General features: G+C 43.0%; 2 protein-coding genes across 3 annotated transcripts in view; one reads left to right on the plus strand and one right to left on the minus strand.

The window, feature by feature from the left end:
- Positions 1 to 12400: 12400 nt before the first annotated feature.
- Positions 12401 to 19587, minus strand: GSTO1 (glutathione S-transferase omega 1). Of its 2 annotated transcripts, none has more exons than XM_088528641.1 (6): positions 19538 to 19587; positions 19332 to 19440; positions 17620 to 17842; positions 16305 to 16406; positions 14145 to 14251; positions 12401 to 12634 (listed from the first exon to the last, which is right to left on the minus strand). In XM_088528641.1, exons 1-6 carry the CDS (start codon positions 19569 to 19571, stop codon positions 12481 to 12483), a joined length of 729 nt encoding a protein of 242 aa, XP_088384767.1. In that variant the 5' UTR covers positions 19572 to 19587; the 3' UTR covers positions 12401 to 12480. The 2 variants fall into 2 exon arrangements, with proteins under 2 accessions (XP_088384767.1, XP_088384768.1); XM_088528642.1 differs by having other exon boundaries at positions 19332 to 19436; positions 19538 to 19583.
- Positions 19588 to 20522: 935 nt separating this feature from the next.
- Positions 20523 to 23751, plus strand: part of CFAP43 (cilia and flagella associated protein 43) — a 39419-nt gene continuing 36190 nt past the window's right edge. The window contains exons 1-3 of the mRNA XM_088528643.1: positions 20523 to 20635; positions 22290 to 22540; positions 23343 to 23439. Coding sequence (XP_088384769.1) covers positions 20523 to 20635; positions 22290 to 22540; positions 23343 to 23439 — 461 coding nt within the window. The remainder of the gene's footprint in view (positions 20636 to 22289; positions 22541 to 23342; positions 23440 to 23751) is intronic.

Consider the following 23751-nt stretch of genomic DNA (forward strand, 5'->3'; position numbering starts at 1 on the left):
TGCCTTTGGAGGGCCTCCGTGCACGGCCTCCATGCTAAGGGGCCTTGCCTACAATGCTCTTAAACTAGGCTTTCCTGCAGTGTTCCTGCACTAGACTTCTCTGAATCCTGATGCAGGCCGTTTGACCACCTCACTGAGGATGCTTTTGTGTCTCTCCACCAGCAAGGGACATTTTATGCACAGCAGCAGCAGGGAAAGCTGTAACTCCTGTTTCCACACCTGGTTGATAACAAAAGCACTGGTGGCAGCAGGGCACTCTTTGCTTAAACTTGCTGACCCGTTTGGTTTTTATCATCATAGCTACAGGGTGGTTAAATAATATTTCTGAGCAGAAACTGAGGAGTAGGGAAGCAAAATGAGAGATGAGGCTGCTGCCTTATCCCACTAGGAAGAGTCTTGGATCACCAGACCAGTACTTGCTTCAGCATCCTTGGCAATGTCTGCCTGGGAGACTGCCGGAGCTGGCAGAACAACAGGACAGGCCTAATTGCTAACGCTAACCAGGAAACTCCTGGCTTTCATCAGCACAGCCAGGCAGGCCTCCCTCATCAGGAGACGGGGCAGGAGCAATTTCAAGGGACACAACAAGTAGGTAGTGACAAGCAGAAGCGCAGGAACAGTGGGTGAATACAGGAGCCTGGAGGCTATGTTGGAAGCTGAATAGAGTGTTTGCAAACTGAAGCAATTTGCCATTCCTACCTGCTCAGGTTTTACTCTGCAGTGGCTGCACCAGCTCCAGCTTTGCACAGGCTGCTCAGGTCATGCTGAAGCAGTTGTGGTCTGAGTTGCTTCTAAATGTGTTCCTAGTACCGCCAGGGAGAAATGAAAAATTCTCTGCCATTTCCTGTCAGGAGTCTAAATTTAGCCTGTCCAAAGAACAGAAACAAATTTGTGACCCAGGTCTCAGGAAATGACACTCAGGGTTGAAAAATAACTTTTATATAAGATAGAGTAGGGGGAGGATGAGAAGAAAAGGCTATTTAACAGTATAATTCAACTCTCCTCTTAAAATGTCAGAACAAAGCTGTGTAACACCAGTCCAAGGGATTTGCAAACATGCCTAAACTTGACTTTATGCAACTCCAACCACTGCTGCTAAGATTCAAAGGCAACCTAAACTGAAAAATGGATTGAATCTTTTGTTTTTCGTTTTCTACATTTGCGTGCATGTTTTCTCTTAAATGCAAACTGATCCTGAAACCCAAGCTGGCACCACGTTCCCATGGTGTTTTGTTGAACCCAAACAGGAGCTGACCTAAGGAATTTATGGATTTGTCTCCCCAGAAAACAAATTGTTTGGCTCAGGTTGCTTAGATGCAAGATACTTACTTTACCCTGAGCATCTTTTAAGAGATTTGTTCTGTGCATTCAGGCTATAATGGAACGTACTCGTTAGCACAGAGAAGTGCTTTGTGCTAATAATGCTCCATTAAGCTTTGGGATTTTTAAGTTGTAGTCCCAGAGGCATATACTTGTACCATCTGGGAAGGTGTGGGTACACAGCATTTCTCTGTTGTATCTTTAACATCCTGGTTACCGTGACAGATCATAAAGAAGGGTCATCTGCCTTACCTGGACCCCTTTCTGCCTTCTTATTATTTGTTAATCAAATTAACTCCTATAGCCTCCTTAAGACACTCTCTCTACCCTCAACTGTGATTTTAATATTTTATTAGAGGTTCTTTGTCAGCAGTGGAATTAGTGGTGGGTGGGTAGCAGCCACTGATCTTCAGTGCAGCCTGCGGAGCCATTCACCTTTAGCAAATGTCTTGGTTTAGGGTTATCATTACTATGCAGGAGCTGAATGTCATCTAAGACAAGTGGTGGGGAATTCACTCTTTAGTACATGCCAACAACAGGATATGGCATCTTTCTCCAGGCTGCTCTGCATATAGTAGGTATGCTGGATATAAAGATATATTTTAGTAAAGTAATCCAAAACCTTGTCCAACATTCAAGCAGCAGGACTTGCTGATCATTCACTAGATAATTTTTAATGCAGTCTTTGCAGCTTTCTCTGGTGTGAGGAAATGAGAATTTACCCACCTTTAACAGCTTGGCTGCTGATCACTGAGGGGTTAGTTCTTCTCATAGGATTCTACATGGTAAATAGTCATATTTATTACTCATCTTTTTTTTTTTTTTTTTGAGTAACATTAGCTCAGAAACTGTAGACTGTAGTGTGAGGAGCTGTCCTAGTAACACATTTGAGATGGGGAATAACATCAAAATCCTCCAAACCAAGTTCTTCCTTCCTTGATTCTAGAAAGAACAGAAAATTATACATTTGAAAGCTACACAGATACACAATGCTGTAATCAAACCGCTGCTGTTATAGCAGGACACTGTTAAATTTTTATAGATTTTCCTATGTAGCTCTATTTATAATAAAGGTGGTCTTTACAAAATCTGAAGTGTGAAGTTTATTTTATTACTAGTCTCCCCCCAAAAGAATTCCTGAGGAACAAAAGGAAGGTGTTGGGGTATGCCAGATAGGATCCTAGCACAGTAAATCCAATAGCAAGATTCCCTGTGTTCAATAGACAGCATTTAGAAATTCCAGAAGATAATACAACGTGCAGAGAATAAGGCCAGAGATATCAGACTGAGAACATGAACCCACAGGAATTCAAAATAATTATTCTGGGTATCTCTGCTCAAAAAATGCCTTTTTGTGGCAGGCGTCAAGTCTTGCTGATAGGTGTTGCCCTTATTGGCCGAATCAGATCTCCTGAATTTCCAGTTCTGCTAGAAGAATCCTCGTTACTTGTTTTACAGGTATCCGCAGCCAAATTCCAGTTAACCACCCCCCCCACCTACTCAGCCTGTTGCTCAGCTCATTCCCTGATGTTTTAAGGGAAACAGCATCTCCTTGTTAATATTCTGATGTGCTCTGGCAAGAAATCCAAAGGTATTTATAAATTCATACAATAAGAAACTCGTTTCCTTAGTGACATCTCTCCCAGCCCCACAGAATGCTCTGTGCACCTTTAATTAATGACTCTGCCTTCCAGTGATGTCTGGGGATGAATCAGCATTGAATATGTCTCAGAAGTGGCTGTCTCAGACTTGTAGCACAAGTCTACCTAGCCAGGAGTTATTTTTTTTCCCAGGGTCAACTGCACACTGTGGTAAATGGAAACTGTGAGTGCTGTGGCCAAAAATCAGCAGCAGTCCAGGTTGTTTTAGTGCAATTGTATTTAAAAAACAAACAAACAAACCCCACTCCTTTAGGCTCACCCTGACAAACCCCACAGCTCAGCAGAATTTTCTTCACTGAGCAGCTGAACTTCTGGGGTGTTTTTGTTCGCTTGTTTTTGTATTCTCTTTCCTTATTCTCTTATTTATTTACTGTTTCTGTTGTTGAATAGAAAGGGTCACATCAGTGCCAAATCTTTTTTGGAAATTTTTGGTCCACACAACATTACTAGTATCATCTGCCATTAAGCACCCACGCAGAGACAGAGACAGAGGCCAACAGCAGCTATTCCAGGTTTTTGCCTTACGTTCTAGCAGTATAAGGGCTAGTCTCTAGGCTTTGAATCCAGATTCAAGGGGAGGAATCTTTCTTCAAAAATTGAAATGCTTGTGCTTTTCTTGTCTCTATGCCTTTTTTTTTTTTTTCAAGCTCTGATTCCAACACGTTATAGGCTTCTGATGAAGTCCAGCAACCTGGAGTTAATACATAAGATAATGGCTACATTTCAGTCCAGAAACACATCACCTGACAATATACTTGCAGGTGGACATAAGCTAAAGGTAACAATAATGCTGCAGCACAAGCCTTGAGTGTGTAACTTACAGCTGCAGCTTTATCTAGCACACTCAGACACAGCTAATTGCTTATGCTCAATTGGTGTGTAAAGGTGCTGTCTGGGATGTCTTTTACTCCTTGAGCAAAGAAACAGATCACGCTAAGCTGAACTAATGAGCACTTAAGCCTGAGCTGCGAGAAAACCTCTTGGCTTTGTCCTCTTGGTTTCAACAATATGTAACTGCCTTTCAGTTGCAACTGTACTTCTACAAAGAGGAAATTACATTTTTAAAACACTGTATTCATCCAGCACAGTCAGGGATATGGGTTTTGTGCACTGATGCCAGCCCTGAGTGGGTATCCTGGAAATAGCTCATGTACCAGCCATCCCCTCCTGCTGTAGGATGCTTAAGGACTTTATGTTACCTTCCTATAGTTCTCTCTTCCCTTAACAAAGAAATTTCTTCTAAAACCAAAACATCACAGGAGAAACTTTACAAATTACTGATTTTGACCTAGATTTAGAAAGCTGCATATTCTTTTCCAGCTAGATGTATCTCTGTTTTACTGCCACCTTAAAGATGAGTTCTACTGTTTGTGGTAGCATACTTGAACATTTTTTCACTATATTAGGAATAAAGGGATGAATATAGGCAAGTTACACAAAGCAAATCAAGGCTTATATGGACTGGGGGGAGAGTGCAAGACTAAACTAAATTATGCATAACAGTGCATTTGCTGCGAACTGGTTCTCTGCTATCTTAATTAAGTAGGTGATTGGACCATAAAGATGTGGATATTTTTGATTTTGATACCGTATCATGTCGTTAATTGATTTAGATGGCAAAAACTGACCTGTTGACTATGGCAGAGGTGTTAGGCATTCAAAATTTCTCTTTTGAGCATTAACACAAATAACATTTACCTTAATGCCAACAAAATCCTCTTATGGACATTAAAAGCTTCCCACAGTGTAACATAGCTTGAGTAATGAGGACCTGTTTGTCATTTAGAGCTAGAACACTACAATTACCTAGTCTTGCAAATAATTGTTATTCTGGGAGCTGGATGTTATGATAAGATTAACACATTGCTAAATTTAGCAATTGTAACTTTCACAGCTCCTGAAGTGCAAAGCATTGTCAGGAATCAGGGGCAGAAATATCCCTGATACGAGATAGCTCATCAGCTGAAAGCAGTTGCATTTTTTTTTTTATCTAGTGATGTTGTGCACATATAACTTACCAGCTGGATGGCCAAGAGGGCTGGTAACACATTACACATCTCCTGCCATGTGTTTTCCTCCCTCATCGGGTGTGCCCTGCTTTCACTACTGAGTTGAGGTAAAGCCAGAGCTGTCAGTCAGTGCAAGCTCATTCTGCAGGGTTGACCTTTGCTAAACAGCTTGAGACCTCTAACAAGAATTTAGCACCTAATTATCTCCATTAAATAGTTTTGATAAATTCTGTTATATTTACTTTTGCTAATGGTTCTGTACACGCCAGACTAGTCAGAATGGTAGCCACCTGTGAATGCAGAAGGAACTGAACACATGGCAAGGAACAAGCAGCACAGTGGCAGGGGAAAAAAATCAGGCAAATCTTGACCTATACGCAGCCTCAAACCTTTACAAGTTGTCTCTAATCCCATACAATAATTAGCGCCTTTCCAAAACCACCCTCACTACAAAATGTTGAGATAAACAAGGAGCATCTAAAGCAGAGTTAAGACTTCAGTTGTTTACATCTGTCTCAGAAACTTTCTCTTTTTCTATGTTAGGGTATCCAATCTGCCCCTCAAAACCTGCAATAACAGCAGTTGGGCATTGACTGCCACTGCATTAGGAATCTTCAAAATTGCATTTTAAGTGCTGGGATTTTGGAGATAAGTCAAATGAGGATGTGAGAATGTCAGGTATAATGCTAACTAGGAGACATTTCATTTTTTGTGTTAGTTCTCTAACACACTTCAGAGGTTTTTTTGGTTTCCTAAAATTCCCAAATGATCCAAGTTTATTGAAAGACACCCTTAACAACCCTCTTCAAACCCATTCAGTGAATACCTGCCTCTGAGACAGCGTCCTTCAGATGAGGGCCGTTGTGTCTGCTTACTCTCAACTCTGTTACTTCTGCTGGTCCCAATATGAGCTGCATAACTGACATGTTGCAGCAGAGCCTTAACAGAAGAGGGGAGCAAAGATAACCCACATCACACCTAGCAGACAAATTTGGTCCTGAAACAGGAATCTGAATGAGCCCATTCTTTGTATCAATTACTGTTTGTGTTGGTCAACAGAAACTTCTCTTTCTGGTCATGTCACAGTCAGGACTGGCATCCAGGACTCCTGCCCAACTGCTGGAAGCAAAATCTGCAGATGTGCAGAGGTTTAAGGGAACCTACAAGGCTTTCCAGAGAGCATTTGCACAGACACTGCCTTTGAAGGCACTGAGCTTTCAAATACCGATTATCTAGCTTAAAAACAGACCTTATCCAAAGTGTTAAAGAAAAGATTATCAGCAATTTCTGTCTTGAAGATGGAGAACTTTACTGACTTGCCCTGAGGTGGAAGGGTAGGAGGTAGAGAACGGAAATGTTTAAAACACATCACTTATTAGGTACTTGAGTGCTTGTAAAATGTCTGACTTTGTCATTAAAAACTGAACACAAGAATGAAGACTCCAGTGCTATTAAAGATTTTTATAGCATCTTGGGAAGTCTTGGGAAAAAGGAGTCAACGCTAGACGTGACACAAGCCTTCAAATCTGCTGGCAGTCCCACAAGCCATAACAGTGCATCCAGCAAAGATTAAGGCAACTGCAAGAGGCTAGGATTAGACTTCTGTCAGTATCTTTCCAGAAATGCCACAACATTTGAATGTCACTAGAAATCCAATTAGGCACCTTATGATGAGCTAGCATTCAGGATCCAACACGGTGTGGTACAGACCCAGCAGGCAGGGCTGGGCTGAACTGGAACCACTGAATCACAATGTTCACAGCCTGACTCACCTGTCAGTTCACCTCTGCGTAGAAGCATTGAAGGGGGAAATTCATTATATTGCTCCAACACTTCAGCTATGCTCTGTAGCCCTCTGCTAGACACAAAACAGCACTGAGGAATTTCCTAGAGCTGTGAAGAGATAAAACCTAGCTGCTAAAATGCTGTGGGTCTCTTCCCAGAAAGGAAGCACCAGGAGGCACAAGGCAGCCTTGGGAAAGCTCTCGTGGCTGCAAGCGTGAGTGACACGCAGCAGCCCTGCTTGGCCAGCACCGCGCAGCCGTTCCCACGGGACAAGTTTCCTGCGTTGTCAGCACGAGAGTCCTGCTGGTTAAGCTCAACTCAGGGCCACGGGCAGATTATCCAATCACATCACTTAGGAAGCTCCTGAACATAAGGCCAGAGAAAAACACATGCAGGTCCAATTGCAGGTTTTACCAACAGCCCCAGTTTCTGTATTTCAGCACACTGCTGCTCTCCCTGTGCCGAAGCTAAGGTAAAAGTTCACCCCAGAGCACAAATACAGCAGCCCAACTCAGTCAAGCTACATAGCACACGTGAAGAGAAACTGAGAGGCTGTGGTTTTGAAGGCAAAGGTTACATAATCAGACCTGTTTTCTCACAGGGAGAAGTAGCTGATTAATCTCCCTGCATTAGCTATTAAAAGTAAAATGAGATAGCCTCTGCTTCCAAGCTTAAACAGGCTTGGAAAAGGGCTGCTACAACTGCAAGTGATGAATATAAAGGAAAAAACAGCTACACTCCTACTTGGAAACCGCCTTTTGATGATGGTTTGAGCAGCAGGAGCAGGAAGGAGTGAAAGCACCAGTTTGGGGAAGAGGAACATATGCAGAGAGCTGCAGAAAGGACAGTATAAACAGCAGCATCTCCCTGTTGGCCCTCTGACCGATTCTTCGGATGTTTAGAAGCTGACAACTTTTTTTCCTGCTTTCCCCCCCTCAGCCTTCCCATGCTTTTGCTGTGCAGTCACAGAAGTAATGTACATAGACTAATACAAATGGTTTGCAGTTTACAGGAAATTCTCTCATCCCTGTTCTGCTTGTGGCTGATCAGTGCCCTCTTCCTCAGCTCCATTTCCCACACAGACATGGCTTTTTCCATCAGCTTTGCCAACACAGAGCAATGGCTCCAAGACACCCACCTGCAGCACATGCTACAAGCTTTCACAGACTGCAGAGAGGCAACTGAAACAGCACGGGAAAGGCTCAATACCTCAATTCTTTAACACAAGATGTATTTTCCTCCTGTACTCAGATACAGAGTAACTGTTAAAAACCTGTCACATTCCACCACAGCTGCACATCACTGAAATTCTGTAATTCCTGTTTCAGACAGTCAGAAAAATACTTTAGGAGGGGAAAATAGTAGCAACACTGTATGGCAATACTCCACTACTGAGCTAAAGGAACAACTGGCAGCCCTGTTGGTTTTGGTACAGCAGTGGAAAAGAGTGCTTTCATCTTATAGAAATCAGGAACAATTTAGTAAAATAGCATCTGATTTCATAACTGTAAAGAGGTTGTGTTTTCATCAGTCCTTCCCAAATCAAGCCAATGCCCAAGGAACAGAGCAATTAAATCATGAGGCTGCTAGCATAGAAAAAAGAGAAGATGAAAAACAGCCAGTTCTCAACCTTGATAATTCAGAGGCAACATTAGAGATGCCATAACAGAAAGAAAGAGGAAATAAAATAATAATAAAAAGAAAGCAGGCCCAGGATGTGCTATGCACATTCTAGGCCTAGCACCTAGCACATGCAGTCACACACAGCCAGGCATCTCTGATGAGCTGGACAAAGCCCAGCTTCCTTCTGCAAACATCTATGACAGGGGCTAGATGAAACAGGATGGGAAGATGATTTTTATTTTCTCTTCCTTTTGAATTGATTAGAAGGAGCAACAAAACCCCAGGTATTTGTTTGGAGTTCATCTAAGTGTTTCAGGGGTCCCTGGTCTGTGACATTTGAGACTTTCCATACCAGTACCTCAGTAACCACATCCAGCACAAGCACCACAGGCCCTTCTAACCTCCTTGGACAGCTCTTCTCAACAGACCTTGGAACATTTTAATGGGAGCCCAGATCAAATGGGAAAACTGTTGATCTTTTTTTTCTTATTATAGACTTCATCTTTTTTTTCTCTGTAGACCAAAACTTACTATGATTGCTTTACACTTGGCCTCTCTAGACTAGTATCACGTGTCCTTTACACTCATTCACCAGGGAAGGAAAAAATCTGTCTATTCCACATAACTTTTCCTTTCCTTTGAAGGCTGGGCCAAAGCATTGTATATTCATTAGCACAGCAAAAACTCTGCCTAAGGGCTGCATTTCCTGGTGTGCCATAATGGGTTCAGGACCCCAGCTGTCTGCCTGGGGATTTACAGCACTGATATTTAACAGTAAATTATAAGGTAGGATATTTCATTTGTTCCTCCCCCTGAAGAGGCATATTTATAAATGACACATTTCAGAGTCAGGAAGAAAAAATGGGAAGAGCACATCTTTCTGTTCAGACAACACAGACAACATCTCCTGGTTACTGTAGTCTGGCCTCAGTCACATTTGAGTTGCTAGTCTCCATTCTTAACATAACAGTGGATCTTCCTAACATCTTATCTCTCACTAGCTACCAATAATACACTGGAGCAAACTGCAACACACTTCCAGCACGTTTATGGAAGCCAATTTCTAGCCTACTTTACTAGTAGCTTTAACAAGCCCTAAACAAAGCCAACTAGCCAATAAAAAACAAAATGCCCTGCAGTTAGCGCCCTTGCTGGAAGTTTGCCACAGGGATGCCATCGACATCATCTCAGCAACAGTGGCTTCGTCAAGCCCAAACCCTGTTTCCAGTTAATGAAAGAGTCTAGATCCAGCTGATGCCTGCCACAAAGACACAGGTGCTTCCCACATCCTCCCAATTCAACAAGATCTTCCAGCAGAAAAACCCCTGGGAAGACTGACACAGTGCATCTACATTCACCCTGAGCTATAAGGGATCCTGACCCTAGCTCTAAAGTCTCTGCTCTCTATAGCAAGGTCATACATGACCAAGAGATCCTAACTTAGCTCTAAGAACCCGGCTCCAATCAAGAAATCATTCCACTGCTCCCATAGGCTGTAGTTCGTGCAAATATTTTTCCAGGATCAAGCTGGATTTTCAGTAACAACATTCAGTTTCAAAACCACAAGTCGTCCTGGGCAGCAAAATAAAATGGCTTGCTTTGGTTGGGTTTTTAAGGCTATGCCTTTTCCCCATTCTCTTCCTCTCAGCACCACTTCACTTATTTTATGCTATACATCTTGCCAACTTGAAGATAGCCTAAATGCCTAGCTAGGTGGGAGGTGTCCAGCAAGCTTACTTTTTCAACAGTCATAAATAAGAACTCCAACCCTTGCATAAATCCTTCTAAATCAGTCAAGTTTCATATTAGGGCAATTTGCTGTTAAATATACATCATGGATTTTGGGAAAACACAACCTTTGCTCCATTCAGGGTGTATTTCAGGGGTGAAAATGTGGCCTGGAAATTTTCCCCAGCAGCGTATGAACTCCCAGCAAAACTCAGCACAGAGTCTCAACACTGATGATATGCCAGTCTCCTCTGAGTTTGGTTCCTGCGCTTGATGCTTTTCTGCTGTTTACAGGACACACCGTGATCAAGCGCAGCACAGATGAGTCTTGCGCTATTGCAAAATTAGTTTGTATCTAAAAAGAAGGCCACCCACCAGTGAAGGTCCATTCATATATAACTTACCCAGCTGGAGGCTGGAAACTTTAAATGAAGTTTGCTGATCCACACAGGAGTTACCAGTTACTGCTCCAGATAGTGACTGGCAAGTTGGGCTAATTCAAATGCCTGAAGCATCACACTGCTGATAATAATGAACTCCACTCTGCAGCACAGCCATTCCCTGAGCTTCCTTTGGGCATCCAAAGTGCTCTGCATAAGCACAAGAAAATTGCTCTGAACATAAAAGTTTTTTAATGATAATCTAGGGAGTTTTCAGTAAACTACAGAAAACTGAGTTTTCTAATGACAATCTACTGAACAGCTGCAGCACTGGATTTAGATTGTGCAACCTTTTATGGAAAATCAGTATTCTGGGAGGGAAAGAACAGTAATTAGTATTTTTCTAAATAGTGTCAGATGTGTTTAAAAGCCACAAGATAAACAGGAGGGGGAAACCTGTGGTTTGATTCAAGGCTAGTAAGACTCCAATGTCTGTGTGCTCACAGACTGCAGCCTCCACAAGAATGTAACCTAGTAGGGAGTAAATTTATTGGAGGGGTCCCTGTTAATTTTTTCCTCATCCTGCTTTCCTACTTGAAGCATCCATCTCCCGAGTTAGTATGTTGTGGCAGACTGCATTAGGATTGGGGTGGACAGGGGAATGAGAAATTAGTTTAATTTTCCTCCAAGATGCTCAGAACCTCAGAATCCACAGAAAAAAACAAAACAAAACAAAACACTACCACATTGTACAATGCCATCTCACCTCAGTGCAGGAGGAGAGATCACAAGTCTTATATATCTCATGACAACCGTCTCAGCACCACTAGAAACACAGTCATGTCATTAAGCTCAAATACTCTGCTTTGCCTCATTCCCTCAGCAAGCTTATTTTCTGCAGTCACATATGTCTTTCTCTGACAAACTGACCATAATTCTTTTATCACCCTATAAAATAAGTCTGTCCTCTCCTATGACTACTTTTGATTCAAATACTCAGGTCTGCCACACAAGTCCCACTCTACTATATTAGCATCTAGGAGAGTTTCAAAGCTGTACTGCCCATCTGCAAAGTAGTTTCAGCAATCAAGTAAGTGAATCAGAACCCATTCATTGCTTTCCCAGCAGCAAGATGACAGCAGTATATAACACTCAGATGGAAGTCTTTTCACCTAAGTTTTCCAATTTTACATATCTTGACACATACATCAAAGTTTTGAGTTCTAAAACAGCACAGCAAACAACTGCCCTTCTGCTCAGGGTATGGTTTGCATTAACTTTATTCCAGAGGCTTGAGGTTCAGACCTAGAGAAAACTCAACCTATTGTGAAGAAGAAATCACAACCTCCCTTGCAAATCTTACCCATACTGGAAGCCATCACTAAATGGCTCGATCAGCCACAGCTTCAGCAAGGCTGAATAGATGCTAAGTTCAGTGGCTTGGCAGTAGTGGTCTCAAAAGAGCAAGATAGTTTACACTAGGATAAGTGCATCTTAACTTTATAGACCACACTATTTAGCCTTAGGCAGCACCTCACTCCCCTCTGCACAGTTCAGTGACTAACAACTGCCTGGCACACAGAAAAACAGCTGTGTTTAAAGAAGTCATAGTGTGCTTGCTTGCTTTATTTTCAAAACACAAGGATTACATTCTTTTTTTTAACCAACTAATAGGGTGAGTCCAGTGATTACCCAACAGCAGTGCTTGAAGAGAGATTGCAGGGTCACCCTTGAGTGAAGACAAATTCTTCTTTACATGATATACATAGTCATCAGCGACTTCCCCCTGACACCTGAAGTTAGCACATCCTCCTCCTGAGGAGTTTCTCACCTTTTTCATCACAAGTTTATTCCCAATGCAAAACAGACCAGAAAGAGCCCCTCCCCCCCCCGCCCCCTCAAACTGCACTACACCCCCACTGCTCACACTGAAGAGAGGCACTGCCCCTCCAGTGGTATGTGCCCATGGGCATCTCAAAGCCCATAATCACAGGCCTCGGGGCTGTTCTTCACATAGAGCTGAAGGTAGCCTTTGTATGTCTGTGTATCAGTCATCGTAGCCTTGACAGCAGGGTCCTCCCTCATGGCTCCCATCCAGCGCTGGAGCTTTGGCATGTGACTCAAAGAGCTATGGGAAAAGGAAAGAGCCTGAGTAATGCAAATGGGAAATCAAGGCAGCATCATGCAAGCAAAACAGCGCAAGAGCTTCTATTTTACTGCTTGTTTTGCATTCTCCTTTCCAGCATAATGCTGGTCTGGGAGCAGGCGATGGAAACATGTACCAGATCACAATTGGCAACTGGAAGATAAAGGAGTTCTTACAGAGCTTGGGTGCTCCACAAAGCTGAGCAAAAACACAGGCACCTACCTGTTGTGCAAGGCATAAGCATGTTTTCATCTTCATGCACCCTGCTGCAGAAGAGACTTTGCTCAGCTATCTATTCTAGCCTTTGTGTTGGCAGCCGAAGTATGTACCACACTATCTCTTTCAGGAATCAGTAGTAAGGTCCCTAAAAAAAGGGCTGCCTGCAGCTGCTGAGCCATCTTCCCAACCCAGTACCCCTTCTTATCCCTGCATTGGGCACCAAGGTACATGCAGTAAAAATTGTACTACCCTGCAAGCCAGCAGCTCAAAAGCCAGACCCAGTGTCTATAAGAAAATGCATGATTCAACTAATGCACTAAAGCCACAAATCCCCTGACAGGCATTGGAAAGAGACGATGCAGCAAACTGAAAACTTAGCAGTGTAAATTATTATTTTCTTTCTCTTCTGGCAGACTGACCCTAGTACTTTGCATTACTATTTCTAAGTCTCAAGCTTAAGAGTCTAATACACAACTTCTCCAGCTTGTTTTTAGACTTCCGCAGAAAGCATCTTTTCTTAAGGTACTCTGGCTTAGATCCTTAGTCATCCAAATGCTTTCCTGACTCTAGACGTGTGCTCCTATACTGCTTGTAATATGTCTCCTTCCAGTTAAGGACCATAGAAGCAAAAAGCAGGCCAGCAGACTTTCAGTAAAACTTATTTTTCAGTGCCACTTAATGCTAAGGATTCCCTGCAACTTTCCTATTCCTCAAGGATACTTTAGGTACCAGGGTGAGACTCCAACTCATTCCCCCTTCATCATCCTCTTCCTTTGAGGAGTCAGACGCTCCAGCCCTGTTTTAATCTCAGATACAAAATTGTTTTCCTCAGACACCATTTTCCTACGTTTTTTTGCTAGTAGCTACAACAAAGTAGGATACAATTTAGCCACCTCACAGCAAAACTATCCTACTTTGTCAGTCCAGGTTTTCTGAAAAGACTCCCTTCCAAATCAAAGGTTTTAGACCAAGAAATGTGAAGGCCCATTTTCTTCTGTGGCATGGGAGTGGAACCTCTGTATTTTTACCACTTCTTCCAGCTCTTTCCAAATGATTTGTTAGAAAACAGACCTGATGAAAACCTTTTTCTGGAGGTTCCCTGAGCAACTCATCTCAGTTTTGAGACCATGTTCCCCTCCAAACTGTAACACAGCACACACTTTCTTCAGAAGGCCCCAACAAACAGTCCATTGCTGTACAGTGTGTGAAAAGAACATTTGCACTGGAACATCTGAGTGCCCACTAGGAAGTGAGCAAGGTGCATGATACTCACTCCTGCAGCTGCACTGCCTCGAGGCGTTCAAACCAGGGCCAGACCATGTAGTCAAACATGGAGATGGAGTCCCCACCAAAAAACACAGTGTTGCATTTAGACAGTGTCTGTGGGAAGGAAGAGATCACAGTCACATTCAGAAGGAAAATTACATGGCACAGCCCTCCAGTAGCAAAAAAATCAAACCACCTCACAGTGGAACACAAACATACCAAAAGTATCAGTCAGGAAATAATGCAGAAACAGCACATTTCTCCTGTGTGTGCAGTATCTGGAAAGCCAGAACCAGACAGAAAAGCAGCTGTAGAACCAAGCTGAATTATTTTATACACTGTGAGTCAGGCTCTTCACCACTACCTGTTCAAAACCAGCCAAAATATAGGTCACTAGCAATTTGTGGCTTGCACACAACCAAAAAGGAGACAGTTCACCATCTCGAGCAGTTAGCAATTTCTTACTTGTAAAAAAAAAAAAAAAAAAAAAAAAAAAAAAAAAAAGGCAACAGCAGTGGAGAATAATCAAACATAATACACACGCATTTCTAGAGCAGTAAGAGCAGTAAAACAATCTAAGTTTAGTACACAGATAAAGCAAAACAGTTTTTGCAGACTCTCTTTTCTGAGACAGCATTTGAGTCCCAAGTGCTGCCAGGAAAGCACTTCTAATATCACTTCTAAAACCAGATTTGAGATATTTGAGACATAGAGGGAACAGGCAGCAAGTATAACATACACATACATTGGAAACAGGGCCCCAGCACAGCCTCAGCCCCAAATGCAAGGCAGTAAAGAATGCAAGGCTACTTGCAGTAAGTTCTACTCCTACGCTTATGCTTTGGACATGTTTTGAATGTCACGATCATTCAAATTGATGCACTTAAAAAAAAAAAAGAAAAAAAAAAAACTTGAGATCCTTCTTTTAGCAGACAAATATCCCAGTTTTGGGGCATCTTGGTATTTTAAAGATGGAACTCAAGAGACATTACAAATCTCTGTCTTTTTGGACATGCACCAAACTACTACCATGGCATTTATTCACTGCACTCCTCTCATGATCTAGTAGATACTTCAAAGTAGTCCCTTCAAGAAACATCTCAAGATGTTTGAATTACCAAGTGTCTGGCAGAATATGATCCAACAGCCGGACAGTTCCAGCAATGGGAACACAGCTCCCTCTGCCGGGTACCAGTGAGCACAGAAGCATTTTGACACATTGCACTTCAGGGATAGCAGAATAAAAACACTGAAGTAGCAGCAAGTTTCTCACCCCATTAATAAAGCAGGATGAAGGTTAATTCTTCCACGAAATACAAATTCATTAAACATTAAGTGGCTTCCCCTGCAAAATAATCTGCCATCTGCACTACTGTATAGTTTGATCAGAGACACTCTCCTGAAAGCAATTCTATTTTGACAACGTGTAGGATTGTTCAAAGAATTAGGAAAGTACTGGAAAGCAATTGAAAGCTTTGCACCAGAAGAGAAACACTGAAGAACATTTCTCTCAAGACAGACAAAGAATAGCTGTGGCTGCTAGGAATTCAGAAGGAATGAGTGACAGTCTGACAGCCATTCTGGTTAATGAAGAATGATTACTTACACTGGAACAGGACTGTAACTCCCTAATGCAGTTTCAAAACCACCTGATACTTTCTGGAGATTAGCTGAAGCTGTGTTACACTGTTGTGGCATAACAAAGCACTGCGCTGGATTTCTGCTGAGGTCAGATTTTACTCTGCCTCCATCCCCCTCCCCCAAAGATAAGCAAAGACGAATTCTTGAAGGAAAAAAATAGTAATTTAATCACTAGCAAATACACACTTGTGTCAGCAGAGCTACAGCACAGACATTTTTCAGCAGCTCAAACTCCTTGGGCCTTGCTGCTAGTACTTGCTGCAAGACTTCCTTTCATCCAAAGCAGAAAGAAGATATTTCAGACAACAGCTAGTCAGCCAGCATCCAGAAGTCCACAGCGAGGTTAGCTACTTAAAAGTTACTCTAACTGTGCTACGCAAATTCTAGGCCAAGGTGGGTAAATTGAAGGATTGTTCATTGCTACAACTTCCAGCCTCAGGAGAAGGACCTTGTTCCAAAACATGGTAGGAAAAAGAATAAGATACAAAAAAACACCACCCTGCTCATTACCATGAAGTGTTCTTACCTCTTCAAGTTTGCTAAGCTTTTCAACAAACTCTGCTTTCAGTGCCGAGGCATCCTGTCCATCTCTGACTGCAGTGTAGTACTTGACGACTAGAGGTATTATCTAAATAAAGCAAAGGAGAAATATTAATGCAATAAGAATGTTAAAAGCTAAGTTATTTAGAGCTTAAGGTAGTAAGTTGGAGATTAGGTTGTTATTAAAACATTGAAATCCATTAATAAGAGTTAAACATAGACTGAAACAGACTGAATCAAATCCAAAATCTAATACTTCAGGAAAAGGACAATGAAAAGATGAGCATGCTTTCAGTTTGTACACACTACCAAAAATAGCTATAAAAATGCACACCTTGGTGCACAGCAATATTATTTTTCCAGTTACACACTGCTGAAATACTGATACTTTTTGAACACAGATGTAGTTTTAATGTATTTTGAGGAATACAGATGCAGTGTAGGACACAGACTTCTACAGACCTGTGTATTTTATAATTTGGTAATTGCCAGAGAAATTGGTGAAAAGTAGAGAAACTTATCCAGTGGCCAAGCCTAATCATGTGATATTCCTAATCCACATACCACCACTTTTCTAAGACCTTGACATTCATACAGTCAGCATTCACTGTACATCATTTCCTGCAACATCCTATGAGTCTCCTGCCATTATGTAGGTCAGTAAGAGTTGCTGTAAATAAAATTATTTTATTCCCCTTCTCTTTACCTCCTCCACTGCCTCATATCCAAGATAACTTTCTTCATTCTTCAGCTTCTCTATGCTCTTCAAAACTTGTGCTTGTCGTACCTATGTATTGGGCAGTTATGCCTCATTCCATGTCACCACAGTGCCAACCTCCATGTCTCCCTGAGAGGCAAACTCAGCTTATTTATGTGCCTCTGCTGCCTGCAGGCCCCTGCCATCTGATTGAGCTCCCTCAAACAGGTGCTCTTCATGGTCTGCATTCACACAGCCCTTCCAACAGACAGGGTTAGGGCAGAGGACAGAAATTGTCACTGACTGGGTCTCTAGCATTCAGCTAGTTTGGTGACTAACCTTCCCACTACTGCTGGATGCTCAAAATCCTCCCTCTTTTGTCTTTAGCTGCATCCCTGCCTTCATGTAAGTGCTGGCAGCAATTCACAAGCCCAGCAACGTGTGTGAGCTAACAGCAAGATATTCCATATGCCTCAGGTTATTTAAATGCTTTTCCTGGATAGAAGACCTCTCAAGACATGAAAGAGGCACTGGTAATGCAGCTCCAGTTTTGACATTTTAGCAAAGCAAGAAACAACATCTCATCCTAAACACATAGTAGTACCTTTGAGAAGTGTTCCAGGAGCATCTTCTGCAAGGCTCGCTCATATGGGTCCAAAGGTAGCAGCTTCTTCCCTGGAAAGGCTTCATCCAAATACTCGCAAGTGATTGGAGACTCATAGATTAGCTGGCCCTTGCTGGTCTCCAGAACAGGAACCAGCCCAAAGGGGTTCTTCTCAAAGAACCAGTCAGGTTTGTTCTTCAGATTGATGTTGATTACTTCATGGCTGACAAATGAAAGAAATAAGACATAAAAGGATTAGTTCTGCTACATCACTACTCAATGGCATGAAGATGTGATCATTACACCTCAGCAGCTACTGTACTTGAGAGGCTGAATTCTCACACTCGTGCACTCCTTGCCTTCCCTGAAGTCCTTCACCTTGCAGAACTGGCCATGGGACACTCAAAACACTACACTTGCAGGGAGTACATCCCTTTACTGGAGAAAATTCATACTGGCTTACAGAAGTTACAAGACACACAAACAGTCTTTGTGTGCAAAAGAGGAACCCTTCCAGTCATGTTAAAACAAAGGTCAACCTCTGAATACAGCACATGCCTATCACATGCTGCATGTTCTAGGCAAAAGGCAATTGACAGAGCAAGCTACACTCAACTGCAGTAACACCTTAATCCAGCCATAAAAGAGCATATCAACAGCATACTGCCCATTTATCTTCCTACTCTATAGCCTCTCATAAAAAAGTTTTGCAGATCAAAGGCAAAATAGGCACCATAAAAAAAGAGAAATTGGAAGTTTGTCTATAACAGGCCAGTATACAACACATGCCTGCTAAACCTTCTAAACTCAACTTTTAAAAGAACTGGAAGATTACCAGAAGGCAGCTGCCGTATTTAGAGAGGGGAAAAAAAAAAATCACTACACTAAAACAAACCTTAATCAAAAGAGACAAAAGACAGTACTAATTTGACCTGAAGTTTTCAATGTACTTACTCTTTCAAAGAGTAATAACTCTAATTTTGTTATCAGGTGATAAGCACTCACTGTGCCAGCAAGGACTGCAAGGCCAGTGCTGCTCAACAAGCCTTTAGCAAGCCTGGGATGTAGTGGGAATCAGGCACAGGTAAAAGAACTTGTTACTTTGAAACTGCAAAGTTAGTCATGTCATTTAACAGTTTTTAAATTAAGACCATTCATATTGAAAAAGAAGCACAAATACTAACTTTCAGAAACTCATTACAAAGCAGGAATGAGAACACATGGAGGATTGCAGTATTTTTCCCCTTAAGAAAGGCCTGCTTGCTCCCTAGGGGAAGCTTGCAGCCTGCACTTTGCTAAGCAGTAATTCAAAGAAACACTGAGCATTTCCCAGGATTTTCACTGCATCTTAGAGCAAAACAAAACAAGCCCCAAAACAACCCCTAGGCCACATAGGCTTTCAGGGGCTGTTATACTCCTTCAGAAATGGTCCAACAGTGGTTATTGCAATCAGACAGGATTATGACAGAAAGGAAGCCGGAGAGGAGGGAAGTCACCACAGCTTTTTCCCTAATGACTGACTCTGAGCCTTTACATAATCGATTTTCATCCCACATTCCACTACTTCCTGCTTCCACAACCCCACCTTCCCCTCAGGTAAGCCAAGCTTTAGAGCACCCCCTGAAGCTGCTTTGCACCGGGGCTACGTAGGGCCCCCCAAATCCAAGGAAGGCCCGGCCCCGCCGCACGCTCTCGTCCCGAGGCGGCCTCACCTGATGCCCTTGGCGTGCAGGACGAGGCGGGTTCTCTGCGCGAAGGGGCAGAAGCGCATGCTGTACAGGCGGATCGTGCCCGCCGCCACGGGCCCCGGCGCCGCGCTGCCTGCGGGGAGAGCCGCGGCTGCCGTTACTCCGCCGTTACCCGCCGCGCGCACCGGCCCCCGCCGCGGCCTCCCCGCCCGCCGCGCACGGCCGCTCACCTTTGCCCAGGCTGCGGGAGAAATCGCCCGCCATGCCGCGCTGCGCTGTCCGGCCGGGCTCCGCTGCGGCCGCCACCGGGCACGACGCGAGCAGCCGCTGGGTAGTGCGGCCGGTGACCGTTGGGCGGGGCGGTAACGGGGCTTTGGGAGGAGGGGCGAGAATAGATAGGAGGAGCCCTTAATAAACTACAAGAATAAACTTCTTTTTTTTTTTTTTCTCTAAATCATTGCTGTTTAGTTCCGTAACTAGCAAGCAGTGTGTGTAACTAGCAAGCAGAAGGGTGCGGTAACTACTTGTCCGAGCCTGCCTTGCCCTAGATAAGGACGAGCTGTGTAATAAGGGATGATTTGTCAGCAAAGTGTTTTTTTTTCCTACCCATAGGAGAGCTTTGGTTTCATACGGCCTATGGTGCACCTACTCGGCAGTTAGAGTACAGTCAAGGAAAAAAACAGTTAAAGCAATCACTTTCTCTGTTCATGCAAAGAGAAGAAAACCAAACCATCACACTCCTTTGAATGAGAACAACAAGGCTGTGGCTAGAACAGAGACTGGTTGGGAGACAGAAGCACAGAACCCTTTTATTTTTCCCCCTAAGACTTGGGCATTTCTATGCCCAGTAAAGCTCCCCACTTTCTCCAGAAAGGGGGAACTACACGAACTACGGACAGCAGGATGACAGGAGGTGACTTACAGATAGAAGCGCCCCCTTAGCCGCTGCAGCCCCCCTGAGGGAGCGCGACTGGACAACTGCTGCTCCACAGACCTTTCCGACCCGCCCTTTACCCTAAGCGTTCGGGTCAGCTCGGGCCAACAAGACGTAAGCACGCACAGCTGATCGCCTTTTAAACATTCGTCGCGCGTTCATTGGTTGTTTGGCAGACGCGTGCAGGCCAATCAGCTGCCTGCTCTGGGCGGGCGGTGTTGCTTCGGCCAATAGCAGGAGCCGCTCTGGTTGCTAGGAGAGCCGCGTACACAGCGGGGCGGATGGAGGCGGTCGGCGAGGTGCGGGCCGCAGGTCGGCCCCGCGGGGACCCCGCTGCGCAGGGCCCTGGGAGCCGCTGCTGCCCCTCGGCCGACGAGGCCTCGCTGGAAGTGAGGTGGGGCGGCCGGGGCAGCCCTGCTCTCCCAGCCGGGTGTGCCGGGGCAGCCGTTGGGAAAGGGGAGACGGAGGAGGCCGCTGCCCGGAAGGTTATCGGGGCAGCGGGGAAGAGCGGAGGGCCACGGCACTGCAGCGCCTGGCTCTCCTCCTTAGGACCCTGCCTTGTGTCTGTGCAGAACCTGTGCCCTGCCCAGAACCTCATCTCTCTGTCCTATTTTACTCAGAGAGCTCCAACCTCTACCTTTCTGCATCTCCTAAACTCCACTGACTGTTTGCTCTCTCAGCATCCTAACTTGCATCTGAGATTTTCAGATTTCCATCTGTGGATGTTGTGAGCTAGAGCAGAATTCAACTCTCCTGCTCCACCTTTTGTTTTGAATGAACTAGCATGTTTCTACAGCAAAATATTCCATTAGAAATTCCACATAACTCTAATTGTTCCATCTATTACAGCCAGCAAAGTATTGGCTGAAATAATTCTGACACGTAGTATTTATCCAGGGGTGTAGATGGGCACAATATGTAAGAGACAGGGCTGAGTCGTGGCTAATAATGTGACTGTGAACTCGCCTCAGGCAGGGCTGATAACAGCCTCAATCCTTGTACTCGTAAACCTTCACCTGTCATCCACCCTCACCTGCACTCTCATCCTATTAACTTTATCCCTGCACACATATTTTCTAGATTCTGTGAACAGAAGTTAAAAATTTCCTATTTCCACTGATTCAGAACCACTGCTGGAGAAAAACGTAATTGATGCCTCTGAACATTCATAAAGCTCAGAGGTGCTCATGTGCCACAGCACCTCGTGTATCTTGTACCTGTGTAGAAGGGCTAGAAAAACACTCTGCAGCAGAAAAGCCTCTCTTCTTTTGCCGTGGCATTCAGTTAATCTGCAAGCACACATGGTCAGCACGCGCCTGCTGCGCTTACGCCTCTGGCATGTAGCAGTAGTCCCACAGCAGAAAGTAGAAAACTAGAAAATAGAAAACAGAATTATATTTGTGGGCATGCATACCTTAAAGCAAACCAAAAAATGTTCCTAACCGTGAGATCAGAGAAGCAGTAGTGCACACTTCAGGTAAGAGTGTAGGGAATCAGCACTCACTGATTTTAAGGAAAAGGATTGGGTCAATGCACAACAATCCTCTTAGCTAAGTTCGCACAAAGACAAGCCACATCTGTGTAGTTTTGTTTTATGGAGATGAGATGAACTATGAAATTGTAGAAAAGGTTAAGTAAATATCAGGTCCACACTATAGACTGTACTAGTTTAGTTATTTCAGAAAAAAAAAGAGTTATACTCTATTACTATGATATAACAGTATAAGAAGAGAGGCTGTGAACAGAGACTAGCTTTAATTTTAGTGAAAACTGAAAGAAATATAAACATCTCTCCCTGCTCTTGTGATAGCCATTTGTGCTCCATCAAAATAAGACAGCCCCCATGCTTGTGAAGGCACCAGCTAGTGATTCATAATACTGATGTTGAAGTTATTGTGGTTTTGTAGCATTAGTATGAGGCTGAATTTAACAAATTGCAGGCATCAGATCAGTGTAGTTCTTGGGCAATGACATTCCCTTTTTTACATAGTGCTTTTAAGAAATGTGTGTATGATTAATGTTCTAATGCTCAGTTGTTCTTCCCTAAGATGGGTTCAGGGATTCTCAGACAAGATTGGCTTTGTCAACAATCGCACAGTTTGCTATCCCTGTGGCAACTACATCATCTTTGTGGACATTGAAACAAAGAAGAAGACAGTTCTGGAGTGTGAGATGGGCCAGGTGGGAGCCTTTGCAGTGAATGGCAACAGTGAAGTGGTGGCCTTTTCAGACCGGAAGCTGAATCCCTTCATACACATCTACAATTTCCCAGAACTGAATCAAGTGACAGAATTAAAAGGTAGTGATTTGGTAACCCTCCTTGTTGCCACTCCTTCAAAACAATACTTAAATCACTCATTTTCTCAATGGTATTTTTGTAAAACTTGAAAAAGAAAAAAGTGTGACGGGAAACTACTGACAAGGCATTCAAAAATGAGTGTAAAGGATTTTGCATTGAACTGCTTTAGTTAGGGTCAAATTAGAGAGGGATATGGCAATACAAAATGTAATTGTTAAAAGGAAAAACAAGTGCAATGAGAGTTTTTTATTAATTATAGGAAAATGTAGTCTGAATAACCAAACAAATCTTACCAGAGCAGGCTCCCAAGCAGACTGCTGAAAGCTGCATTGACATGCATTGATAACTGTGATGTGAGAGGAATGATAACTCTTGCAGTTGACATTTAGTGTCTGGGATATAATACATATCCTGTTCCATAACATTTCTCTCTCTCTCTAATTAAATTGCTTGCTTTCTCCATGTTTCAGTTTCCTTGTCATTTAAATAATTTCATTACTTCATGGAAAACTGTATGAATGAAATTATGACTGCAAAGAACTTCAGGAGAAAAAACACTTTACAAGTACAAAGTATTATTAAAACAAAATGTAAAAATTCAAAAGAATGATTCATTGGGAGCATTTTTGTGAGCAAACCAAAACAATTTGGAGTGAAGCAAAGGCACTAGGCGACTGAAAAATGTCCTTGAAGAATGAAAACAAAGTAGATAAATAGGAATTGAGAAGAGCCTTCTCTCTGTGAAAGTATCCCATGAAGTCTAGGGCAATTAAAGACTATGCTCTTTATTTTTATATTTTAGGTGATGCTCAGTTGGACTACACCTTGCTTGCATTTAGTTTCACGGGCCCATATCTAGCCAGTTACTCTTCAGTCCCAGAATTTGTTCTTTCAGTGTGGTAAGAGAAAAGAGGTTTTATCTAATATGAAGTACATTAATATTTTGTGTTTGTGTTGTGTTAGTATAAATTATGTAAAAAATAAACTGGTTGCCTTCATCTCCTTTTAATTTTTTTCCTGATGATTGCCTGCAAACTTTCTGCACCAAATTCACTGTTTATTTTCTAGCATTAGTACCCATTATTCAAAACAGTTGTTACTGTATGATAACAATTCTCCAGCTTCTTCAAAATTTAGTGTTTTGGAGTATTTCTGATGTCTTTAACATTAGATAGCTGTTTCCAGCCTGAGGGGCTTCCACACTCATCAGT

The sequence above is a fragment of the Tinamus guttatus genome, unplaced genomic scaffold (assembly GCF_059628265.1).
Source record: "Tinamus guttatus ecotype Peru unplaced genomic scaffold, ASM5962826v1 Tinamus_guttatus_pri_ptg000314l, whole genome shotgun sequence".
Classification (NCBI taxonomy): Eukaryota; Metazoa; Chordata; class Aves; order Tinamiformes; family Tinamidae; genus Tinamus; species Tinamus guttatus.